Source organism: Ammodytes marinus, assembly GCF_949987685.1.
Source record: "Ammodytes marinus genome assembly, chromosome: 18".
Classification (NCBI taxonomy): domain Eukaryota; kingdom Metazoa; phylum Chordata; class Actinopteri; order Uranoscopiformes; family Ammodytidae; genus Ammodytes; species Ammodytes marinus.
In genome coordinates, this window is record NC_137222.1 from 10,117,471 (window position 1) to 10,130,481 (window position 13,011).

Consider the following 13,011-nt stretch of genomic DNA (forward strand, 5'->3'; position numbering starts at 1 on the left):
TTAATTGAAAAGGTATCATGGTGTCTGCCCACATCTACCCACAATACACCCTTTCTTATATGAATAAGATCTGTATTCTGAAGGTATTCAATGCTGCATTCCTGTCTCTGATGAATGGTTGGTTCCTTTCAGCTTTGCCTGAGACCAATGGCAAGGTCACAATATAAAATTGTTTTCGCAAAACTAATTAATTGTAAATACTGTCTCGATATTAGTGGACTTGGCCCTATTCGCTCATTGAACATTTGCGAAGATTACATTATTTGTGATGGTTTGTATCCACTCTGAGGAGTGGCTAGGAACACTCTAATACAATTAACAGCAACATCAATATGTATATGATTGATTCCATATGATTGCCGTTTGTTCACTGTCTTTGTTAAAATGACACCTAGAGACAAAGACACAAAAATGGCTACAGTCTCCTAAACTCTCCTCACTCGGCAAGACATCTGTCCTCCGATCATTCAAGGTCTTGTTGCAGTTTGTATGGTCAAGACGCCCTCACAACACACTTTGGTCCCATCACAAGCGAGGCATAGCACTTTGGTTTCCCTGCAAAGAAAAACACAGGGGTTGCTTGCTCTTTCATTTTCGTCTGACAGCAGGCATGCATTGAATGGGCATGACTGGGCACCCTGAAGTGAACACTGCCGCTGGGCTATACAGAGATGGCCAAGCCTGACATTTCTCAGGCTTGAAAGAAACAAAGATCCTGAATTTGAAATAGGTAGGATCCTCTGCTGTTTATAATGATTTTCCTTAAACTGTAGTGACCCTCGCATAGGCAGCGGAAGTGAAAGACACACACACACACACACACACACACACACACACACACTAACAATACTTAATCCAAAAGATAAATTAAAGCAATGATTTGTAATGTAATGTGTTATTTTGGCCTTAAGAATGGATAACGGTCAGTCCACTATTTTGGTCTTGACTGACATATCTCAAAAATGTTCCATTCAAAACCTGTTTCAGCAGACTTTTGTACAAATGTCCACGCTGGTATTTGACATTAGCATTTAGCTCAAAGCACCACTGACTGAACCTAAGTACGGCCTCACAGAGCTGTGAGTGTGGCATGGCTCTAGATGCTTAGCCTTGTTATTAATCAATTGCTCTTCATAAATGAACAATAAATGTAGCTCACATAAAGTTTTATTATTATATACAGATCTAATAAAATCTAGGTACTTAGCCGTGATGGAGTTCCGCAAATGAACAATATAATTATAATGTTATCCTACTAACTACTGTATATCAAAAGCAAAACTAAATGTATAGGAAGTTAAATATAAATAAGGAAATGTGAAAAGTAAATAATATCCACTCTACGTTTACTTTGTATGGCCTCTGTTTATGTTTGTGTGTACACAATATGCATGCATACTTGCTTCCTTTTCTCCTGCTGTAAATGGTAAATGTACTCCACTTATATAGCGCCTTTCCCTGTTTTTTCTCAGACCCAAAGCGCTTTACATTGCTTTGTACATTCACCCATTTAAACACACATATTCATACACCGATAGCAGCAGCTACCACGCAGGGTGCAAGCTTACCATCCGGAGCAATTTTGGGTTCAGTGTCTTACCCAGGGACACTTTGACATGTGGTGGGGAGGCTAGGAATTGAACCACCGACCCTGCACTCCAGTGGACATCCGCCCTACTCACTTCGCCACAGCCACTCCTGTCTCCTTTAACCTGTACTGCCAGCTATAGGGCGGGCCTGGATGTCTAGGCCTTGGATTGATCATGACAGTTATGGATGGAGGATGCTAAGTCCCTGGGCTCTCCATCAACACACTGTGTCCAATTAATGCCAATGCACCGATTAGTCCCAGACACAACCTACGAAAAAAACCTGCTCCAACCGCTGCATGTATTGCTACTCCAGTGAAACCTTTTACAAATGTTTTGGCCATCAGCCTACAGCACAAGACATGTCTTATAGGACATTGTTTTACATTAAACTACTACTGGATAAGGTTTATTAAAGTTTGCCTGAAGCTTAGCTCACAAAGGAAACCCATAATGTCAAGAAAAGAAAAAAAACATATTCCCTGTATTCAATAAAGGCTCTGTTAGTGTAGTTGAGGCTCTCTCTGAATTTACATTGTATTAATATTTTAGTCATGAGGCTGATTTTCATAACCCTTTACTAAAAAAGAACAAAACTTGCAAACATTACAAGCAGTCATTTGTAGCCGATGGAAGACTAAAACAGGACCATTTTCTCACATTGTTTGCAAGCATGATCGGCATCCTAATTGCACTATGTTCTGAGCGACTGCTTTCCAGGTGGTGAGGGATAATGTCCGACTGCTCAAGCATCCATTTTTCACTTGTCATTCTTTGCACTGGTATGTCCTTATTTACTCTGCGGAAAAAGAAGAAAAAAAAACAGTCAAGCAGATGTATTTTCTTCTTTTCAACCTTGTTATTTGTACCTTCCATTCCAGGGAGGAGGCCATGATGTCCACCTACTTTGAGACGGTAGAGGACCTACTGGCGTCTTTTGGGCCCGTCCGTGACTGCTCCAAAGATAATGGTGGCTGCAAGAAGAACTTCAAGTGTGTGTCTGATAGGCAGTTGGAGTCCTCAGGCTGTATGGTGAGTGTAAGACAAGAGCTGTTTCTTTTGTTTTCTAGATGACATGCTGACATAACCCTTTGCTGTACTTGTGGTAGGTGCAGTGTGTTCTTTGTGGTTTCTTCCACAGTTGATCCAAGACTAATTCAATTGCCCTCTGTTGATAAAAGGCTTATTCAAATATTTTTTTGTTTATTGTTCGATCATTGTTTTTTTTTTTAGTGGAGTCAGCGATTCTGGAGAATGCTTGTTGTCAAACTCACTTTTTGTCAGAATCAGTGAACATCTGATGTAAAATAATCCAGTGTTGATTGATACACAGCCTAGGCTCTGTAAACGTAGATGTTGCTAGCTATGGTTGGTCCCCTTTGTTAACATACAATTTTTTCAACACACACAGTTCAGACAGGTAGTGGATCGTGCGGAGACAGCAATGTTGATAAGAATTGTTTCCAGAACTGCTCAGTCCACCTTTAAGAGATATAATATCTACAATAAAAGTGCATTAAATACATTGTTATTGTGTGTGTGTGTGTGTGTGTGTGTGTGCGTGCACGTGCGTGCGTGCATCTGAGACAGATCTACTGATGAAGGGCAAGTAGTTACACTTGTCATCCATGCAGCTGAACTTGTTCTGAGCTGTAGCTAACTAGCCATCAGAGCTCAGAAGGTGTTGACAACCAAGTGTCAGCGGGGCCCCAAACTAGAGCCACAGTAGCATGAAATGTAATGCTGGATTGAAGGTCAAATAAAGACCCAAATACGTTCTGCACAGCTTTTATTGCAGGACTTTGCACCTAAAAGACAGATTGAGTACTGAAGTGATAACATGGTATACATTTTAAAAATCCCTCAACTATATAATTGCCTTTTTTTGATGGTCTTTTTTCCCAAGATAGTGTGACTCATTAAATTTGCATACCATCTGCCATATCCAAATATGGCTTTTGTGATATTTCCAAGCAATTTCATATTGTTATGTGTTGTTTACAGCCATCATGTGTATGCTTTGGTGTTACTGTATGCACTTTACTGTGGTCTGGTTATGGTGTGTGTGACCTTACGGTACCTTTCTTACCCATTTGGAAATAAGATAAAGCAGAAATGGTGACTGGAAACTTCTATTGACATTTTTATTTGTTTTACAGCATGGGGCGAGCCTGTGTTGTAAAGCAATTAAATTGATGAGCCATTGCAATTGCTGGAGAATGGTTTGGGGAGTCATTAGGAGTTGTGACGGGCCCATAAATCGACTGGTCTTTTCATTGTTTGTTTTCCCCAAACACAATCACAGATATGTCTTGTTTTGCATTATCCTCATCTTTTAAATGCAATCGAGAAAGTATTGCTTCTATCAGCCTTCCAACAGAAATGTATGTTTTACAATATTTATGAAAACCTTCTGTGTGAAAACACCTTTTCTGGTACTGATCACAATTGATGTGTTTGTCATGGCGCAATAACATATTCTAAAACTGATAGACTTTTTAGAAAAAAGAGATGAAAAACCAAGATGGTGCTTGTTATATTTTCAGCCAGGCACACTTTAATCATTTATTTCTACGTACATGGATCACATTTTTTCTGCCTGTGCCCTCTGTAACTTATCCCCCACAATTTACCTCCCACTGTGCTACCATGGCAACGACTCCTTATTAATAAACCTGAGTCATATTTCCCATCATTCATCAGAACCAAGACAGTTTCCACCCTTGATTTATTAAGTACCTTGTGATTTTTTTCTGTCTAAGTTTTTTTTTTCATTGTCTGCAGGCAGCGGTAATCGCCTTTTGCCCCAAACATGTTGACAGTATAATGTTAATCATTTTGTTACTGATGATGTGATTGTACTTTATACTAACCCTAGGTATCTGAGGTTGTTTGGTGTTCTTCTGTTGTACCAGCAGAGCACCCACGATAATGGATAATTTATTGTATTGCGGCGTTATTGTATTACTGTAAATACAAATCTAGTCATGTTATTATGTGTATATGTTTTGCATAGTGTGAAGTAGCTGATACCTGTACACTAATGTACAGTGAAATTATGCAACAGGGGTCCCAACCATGTTTTATGTATTGCTAGTGACTTAAATTGAACATGTAGTTTCTCACACTCAACCCTATACGATGAATCCTTATTAGACCCAGAGGCAGAACGTAGCAGACCCTAGTGGAATGGGTGTATATAAAATATGAATGATTATTTTCTAATAAGGCTTCGTATTGTTTGTCAAATTATATCCCGTGGCAATACCTATTCTGTCAAGTATTATTAAAATGTATTTTACACACAGTACGAAGTGAATACCCAAGGCCACCACATTCTATTTTATTTATCCCATAGCTGACCATTGGGACATTGAGAACCCTAACAAAGAAATGCCAAGAATTAGCACCTTCAATTAGTAAATAAAGGAAAAGGGATTACATTGGATACATACTCCGGCCTTGTGTTTTCAACCCTATTTTCCTCTGGGGTTCGGTCTGCTTGGAAACATTTAGCCTCAACTTGGCACTTTCACCAAGTATAAATGTTGCATGAAATGTAACTACAAATGAGTAAAAACAGTCCGCCGCCTCCATGCACGGCTGATTAATGTGCATACAAAAAACCCAAAGGACTGACAGAGCCTTCTGGTCTTCAAAAAGTGAACTCAGAGGAACACAGACACAGTGGTATTATTTTCTTCTCTGACTCTTTTTTTTTTCTTTTTCGGCGGGTGCAATTTTAACCACCCTTGTCAGAGTGGGTGCTAACACAGAGCAACGACATGACACGTGGAGGGCTCAAAATCCATTATCAGAGTGAGTCCCTCTGGGCCCGTCTGCTGTGCTCTTAAGACAGTTGAAATGCGTTTCCAAAGAATTACATTTTATTCAGAGCCCGGTGCTGAATTAAGTTTAGGAGATGTAGCTTATTTTATTTTTTTTATTTTTTTTGCCCGTGCTCCCTTTCTGTTACTGCTGAGCCTGGGGAGGATGACTATTGGCTTTTTCTAACCGTTGCTTATATGAACAGCTGCTGTACTGTATGTTCAGGTTAGCGATTATTGGACATGTTTTTGTAATAGCGTTTTCCCTTCTTTATCACTTGGCTCATCAAACACCAGTTGGTCATATTTTTCATCACAGTAGCTGTGTATGATATATACAACTGTATATTGTTTTGCTGTTTATATTGCAGCATTACATTGCTGTTTCTATGATGACTCTTTTGTTTTTCCACTGTGCAAAACGGATATAGAATGAAATAGTGCTGAGTGGACATTTTTCAGTGCCCACGGCTGTGCTTAGAGAAGAAAAATATATTTAGTTTTAAACAAAATCCTTAATTTAACAGGAACTCTCACTGATATCATGATCTTTGCAACAAAAAACATACAGTACACAGCCTGCATACACAGTATAACATGTAGATTATAATGTTTTGCAATCTTTATATTGGACTAATGTATTTTTGTGTTACTATTTCCATTTGTAATGAGCAATTTAAACATACTGTACCGCTATACTAAAATTAAACCAATTGATACTATAATATAATTCCATGCATTATAATTAGAGAGCAGATAAGAGGCAATGTGAGTTTTCCTAGAACGGCCTCCACACACATCCTGCGTCTACCTCTTGATCTTCAGTTAGTCCTACTTCCAAGGATCTATTGATGATTTAAAACAATGCTTTAAACTGGAGTTTCCATATGGTTAAATAAGACAAGAAATATCTAAATACACAATTGAATTATCTTGCCACACAATATCAGAGAAATGTATAGAGAACTTTATTGGGCAGATGTGGGATGTGTAAACAGCACCGATCGAGCTTTTACCCGGTGGTGTGGAACGAATGGTCAAATTGGTGTGGAACCTGTGTGGTCAATGTGCCGTTTCATCCACAGTGCAGGGGTATTGCTGGTGCACTGCTGTGAACTCTCCCGGGGCTGCTCGATGAAGTCGGGAACTCTGTAAACATAGCTTTTCCTGGTTGCTTGCCATTTTTTAAGTTTAACCAACTGCTGTCTGGGCATACTTTGGCTGATGTGTTTGTAGGAAATTGTGGGATTTTTTTCTTTTTTTAAGATTATTTTTTGGCATTTGTATACTTGTATTAGATACTGTATAGTGTTGAGAGACAGAGGTGAAATGAGACAGAGAGGGGAATGACATGCAGAGTACGACCACAGGCCGGATTTGAACCTGTGGTCTGCTGCTTCTAAGGACTGAGCCTCTATGGGCGGGCGCTCTAACCACTACACCACGAGCGCCCCCCTTTTCTTTTAATCTTCATGGCACATTGTTGTATCCAGCTACAGTATATGTCCTCCTAATGGAAGTGTTCAAAGGTTGAGCAGATGGTAGGATATTAGTGGCATATATTTCATCAGTTGATATCCCTTTTGGGACATCTCTGGTGAGGTTGTTTGGTTGCAGGGTTGGCAAAGATGGATTTCTCAACTTCAACCACCATTCGTGAGTTTAATTTGGGCCCGTCGAACTCCAGTAGTTTATAACAGTTTGGGGAAGACGAATAATGTTGTCTCCAATCTAATTTTGAGGTGCTTGTGTACTGTGTCTGCGCAGAGAGTTTATTAAAATGTGCTGCACACTTTAAAAGTCAGGAATTAAATGATGAGTCGTCAGTGTGGAGCCAGAGTTCTGCATGGGTGCCTCTGGTTTGCATACAGAGTCAGCTGGGAAGAAAAAATGGCAACTCAACCCAAACTAAAGTTTTGTGCAAACGCTTATCCCCTAATCCCTCTACCCAACATCCTCTGCCCCGTGTTCCTGTTGACTGCACATCATGCCCCCCCCACCCCCCCCCCCCTCTGCTGCACTGCACAGCTCAGTTTGCATCATTACCATTTCATTTCAATGCCTTTTGCCGCAAAGCTAATTTTAATAATTATTTCATTCTTAAATTCTCACACTTTTGGTTAAATGCCAGATCAAGTGTGTCATGTAATGTCACAGCGAGATCCACATAACACTGCAGCTGCAGCCGAGGGTGGGAGCTTGGATCTGTGTACAATGGAATACAGCAAGGCATAAAGCAGGGAACATTAGCAAGTAATTGCAGTGAAACTATATATATTACACAAAATGTGTACTATATTTATTTTTTATTATTCTAATTTAATGCGCACAGTTAATGCTTATCAAAAGGGAATGGGTTATATACTGTGAACTACTGAAGCCGTGTTTAGTGTTGTATTATTTTATCATACCATCAGGATCTACAAGTTCAAGGGCACAATCACTCATGGTGGCTCATAAATGCAATATATATGATGACAAGGCACGATTTTGAATTGGAATCAATTAAAATCAGTTTAGCCTGGCCCAGGTCCAGCCAAAATTGACTTAGAAAGAGTATTAAATCACTCAGGCTTTATTACCAACTAACAGTTTAGATACCCAGAGAAAGATTCATTTTTCAATTTCCTCTCCCTTCTAGTAATTTAATAAACTTGGGTGGGCTAGTTTTTGACATGAAATACCGATTACATCTGTTGGTAAGGTGGCAAGATTGAGATATGAGGAGGAGCAGAAAATATTTATTGCTCAACCGCTTCAGTAAATCGTTGTATATTTTTGTAATCACTTCAGTTCTAACTGAAAGGAGGTGCATTTTTTTATAACAGTCACTATTTATTCATATTTATATCTTTGTATATTCTGCAATAGTGGCTAATATCATAAAATATATAATGTATATATTTTATAAATTACAATTATCTATTCAAAACCATCATCACTTTTAATCAACATTTTAACTTTGACAACGCTACTCAAGTGAACAGTGTGTCCAGTGACAGTGTTTACCATGTTTCTATATTTGCATTGCTGACACAAGCAAACATTACCCATCATTAACAGACAGTCTCTATGGTCTTCATCATCAAAGGAAGCAAATAACAACAGTCCGTACACGCCGTTGGCAATCAAGCTGAGCTGAGAGCAGCCGAGTGTTGTGGAATCGCAGGACAAAGATATCCTTCACTCTCATAGGCCTCTGTTGTATTGTCCTCAACCAAAGAAAGGTGGAGGAGAGGTAGCGACAACCTGGCCTTTAAATACAATCAGTCTCCATAGTGTATAATGGAATAAACCTCATTTTCTGAGCACATGCATGCAGGTTTTGACTGTGCAAATATTCTTAGTTGAGTGCTCAAAATCAAATCATCCTATCAGAGACAGAAGCCTGTGTCAGATCAAGGCTGTCTTCATGTATATTCACATGCAGTATAGGCCTTCTGTATGTGTGCATATATAAACCATTCACACAGACAAAATAAGAGGATCAAAATCCCAAAAAGACAAGCTTAATCCATTTTAAATAGAAATGTCTATTTTATATATTTATTTATTTGTTTTGCTTTGGGTTAACACCACTGCCAATAGCTAAGAGATAACTGTTCAGTGTTCTCTCGCTGTAGATTAAGTATGGAATATAAATTCACATAAATATGAGGTACAAACAGCTGGGCTGAGACTCCTTCTTATGTTTCACCGGGGACTGTGTTGCACGCACTCGCAAGTTTGCTCTTGCAGCAATACAACTGTTATGCCTAATTTAACCCAGCAGCACCCGAGCTATTAGAGCTATGCCACCTCTAAACCAGATTAGGCTGTCAAATATGCTTTTAGAGTTTGATTTACAGATGGGCTGTTTCAATACTTTTTTTGGTCTTGTCTTGTGAACGACATCGCTGTATTGTTTCCTTTTTGTCCATATTGTCCTCACTGAAAAGATTATTTCCAGTCATCCCTAGCAATGTTGAATTGTCAATTTCAAAGGTCGCAGATTGTATATATATATACAGTACGACTTTTCTTACCGTCCATTCTTTCTCTAGAATGTGTGACCGTACAAACCAACATCTGGCGTCTTAAATTTGACAAGATCATCAAGCGACAGAGTTCTCAATAGATTATGCTCAGTTCCTGATTAAAGCCGAGGACACTAATGGCTAATTAGGAAAATGAATAACGTCCATTAAGAATGTGTGAGCTTTTATTTATAGTGGTGATCTATGCACAGTATATAACGTGTAGGGAGTCGTGTGTGCGGTTATATTTCATTCATCTTTCTTTCATTTTTTTCTTCCAACTTGCTTACCTTGTGTTTTTAATCCACCAAGTACATTATATTCAGGAGTGAGATACCATCACTAGGGTACATAATGGTGTCATAACATTTCTCATTCGTAATTGCACTCAGATAATGCACACATAGCCATCCCTCTGTGTTGTATGCTGGTGTCACACGCCTAAACACAGCGATAAATCAGATATGCAGGTGTACATGAGAAACAAAAGATCAAATGTAAACATCCAATCCATCCAATCTTATAGTCTTAGCTATTCATTTATTTTGACTGAAACTCGCAACTTTGTGATCAGAAAAACCCCAATTTGTTCAGGTTATTTTAAATAATGAATTCATTTAATAAAAAATAATTACTCACTTGCCAAAAATGTAATGTTTTTTTAATGTGTTATCAACTAGTGATCAGCTCCCGAGCTCGTCATTATAGCCAACACCATATCAGTCAATGAAGATGTCTCTGTCTGTCTGTGTTGGGTTGGAAGGCTTGGGGGGCCTGTTCTCATCGTGCTGCCACCCCAGAATCACTACAGAAGACATGACTGAAATCATTAATCTGAAATGCAAATCTGTTCCCCCTTTTCACCGCAGCCCTGGTGTCTTTGGGGAGTTGTCCGAGCAGAAAAGACCCAAGTAGCTGGTGGTTCAGCGTCAATGGCCGACCTCAAGTCCTTTCATTCAACCATAGAGTGCAGTTCTGAATTACAGACACTTATTCCCATAGCTCTGCCTCAGTGTGATGAATGGCTACACTTTCTCGCTGGTGAGGAAGTTAACACATTACATGTATGTGGTACAGGGAGTTCAGTCTGGTCACACGAGAGCTTTTCAATTGAATGTTTATTTTGCACACGTACTTTTGTGGCCTGAACAGTGCATACGGAAATCCATATTGTATAACCGTTTGGGTTCAAGCCAACCAAACAACAATGACACCAATACAATCATCATACAAACAGGCACTTAAAATGCTGCCACCATTGCCACAATCTCAAGAAACACAATTTACTGGGTTTTGACAGCTTTGTAAACTTTAAATTTTTTTGAACTAATTTTCAAGTGTGTGAACAACCTTGCTCCAGAAATACTCTGCCAATTGATAAACAAACAGAATAGTAGAAATAAAATTAGGGGTGCACCGAGTGGAAATTGTAGAACAGCGAACCGCAAAACCACATTCGGACAATCATCCTCTGTAGCAATAAGCACTAAACTGTGGAATACATTACCATCAGAAATTAAAACATTGACAGAGCTCAAGGTTTTTAACACACAAGTGAAACAATGGTTGAAACTGAATAAACCCTGTGAACATTGACCCACACACACACACACACACACACACAGCTGCAAGTCTTTGGGAATATGAAGTCACAAGCTTGGCATACCTATCTTTTGCCAGCTTCGCCCATTCCTCTGTACAGAACCTGTCGAGCTCCATCAGGTTAGATGGGGAGCATCGGTGCACAAACTCCAAGAGGGCTGGGGCTTCCGTCCCGTCTGGCGAATCTAGCATACAGGCCTGATTGGTGGAGTGGGTGAATACTTTACGTATGCACCGTACATGTGCACTTGTTAAATAGTTTGGAAGGGGTTCTCCTAAGAGATCCAAAAACATGATGTCACTCAATGTGTTTTGCTAAATTTCAATGAAATGACTGCAATTTCCACCCTTTGTGTTGAAAACTGCATTCATTCAGGTATATACAGTAATATGAGATAATTATCCTCAATAGTATGATCTTGCATTTATTAGTAAGAAATCTCATAATAAGAAGAAAATAACCTCTTAATTAATGTTATTTGAATAACTACTGTTGGGGGATTGTTCATCATCAAATACCTTTTGGGGCAAAACTAATGGTAACATTAAACAGGCCCCTGACCATGTCGCCCCACCTGGGACTAAGCTGATAAGAACTAAGTCTGCACATCTATCTCCTTAATTGCTTTGGCAACTGTAACTGTTTTAAATAGAGAAAAAACCCTCTTGAGGTGCACATTCAATGCAGATAAGTCTATGATATAAAGCCTGACTAAAGTGCGAGTGTCTTCGAAAACATAATTTGATACGCTTAGGGGTGGCATCATCAGCTAATATGCCTGTTCTCTCTCCAGTTTGCTCCCTGCCTTCATTAAAAGCTCAGGGCCATTCAATCAGGAGATTTCTCATTTGGCAGTGGTGTGTTTTCGAGTTTGATATTTTGCTGAGGAGATATTACAAAGAGAGTGGGAAAAGCATATGAAAGCATGTTATCAAGGCTAGAACTCATCCTACAATTTATCTGGCAGATACGCTTAGTCACAGTATTTAAAACGTTACAGACTAGTGATTTCCTCCCCACTAACCTCTTTTAGCTTTACGTTGGTTGAATAAAACAGCAAGCAGTTATTTAGAACTTATAAAAAAAATGCAGGCTTGTACACCTATTGCTCACGTCTTGGCCTCAGTAATTACGTTTCATGCTTTTCTAAACATCTCTCACATTGTAAATCTCTGGCTCAATCCTCATGCTGTATCTGAGGTTGGCATCTTTTATTCCCGACCATGACTTTCCCCAATAATGTTGCTTCCATGCATCACATAGGCTTATTAAAACCCACCAAATGAGGCTTTTAATTGCTTTTATGATCCAAGGTTTATTACAAAGGAAAAATTGTAACTTGTTTACTGCTGATCTCGGGGACCTCGTCTAACAAGATGTATTGGCATTCAGGAATCCATTGCTGGAAGGGGATTGTGTGCTGTCAAAACACAGCTTAAGGGCAAGAAATACAATTTCCACCCAGACTTTTTTCTATGTTTTTACCTTTCATAATGGTCTGGGTAAAAGAGGAAAACAACATCATCACTTGTGTGTGTGTGTGTGTGTGTGTGTGTGTGTGTGTGTGTGTGTGTGTGTGTGTGTGTGTGTGTGTGTGTGTGTGTGTGTGTGTGTGTGTGTGTGTGTGTGTGTGTGCGCGTGCCTGTAGAGGTCTCTCTATATAGCTTTTACCTCAATGGTGTCTATGATATGTGACATGTGTAGGCTACTAATAAAACCATCACTGACCTTAAGTCACACAATAAATGCTGGGAGATAGGATGAAATAGGCTGCTGATATTAGCAATCTACAAACATAACGGCAGGCTCAGATTGTTTGCCTGGGGGGAGTGTATATCATATATATAGAGCATGCTGATAAACAACTGGGGGAAATTAGAGAGAGATGTCCAACACCTCAATGTCCAGGAGGCAGAGTTGTTCACATACAGAGTTATTACTGAACCACTAACAACATACACAACCTCCATGTCATT

The 13,011-nt window shown here is 39.3% G+C and overlaps 1 protein-coding gene across 1 annotated transcript in view; it reads left to right on the forward strand.

Moving 5' to 3' along the window:
• The window catches only part of astn2 (astrotactin 2), a gene marked incomplete at its 5' end in the record, with an annotated part of 278,723 nt that overhangs the window by 173,090 nt on the left and 92,622 nt on the right, over positions 1-13,011 (forward strand). The window contains one exon of the mRNA XM_080046601.1: positions 2,471-2,621. Within this exon, the coding sequence (XP_079902727.1) occupies positions 2,471-2,621 (151 nt within the window). The remainder of the gene's footprint in view (positions 1-2,470; positions 2,622-13,011) is intronic.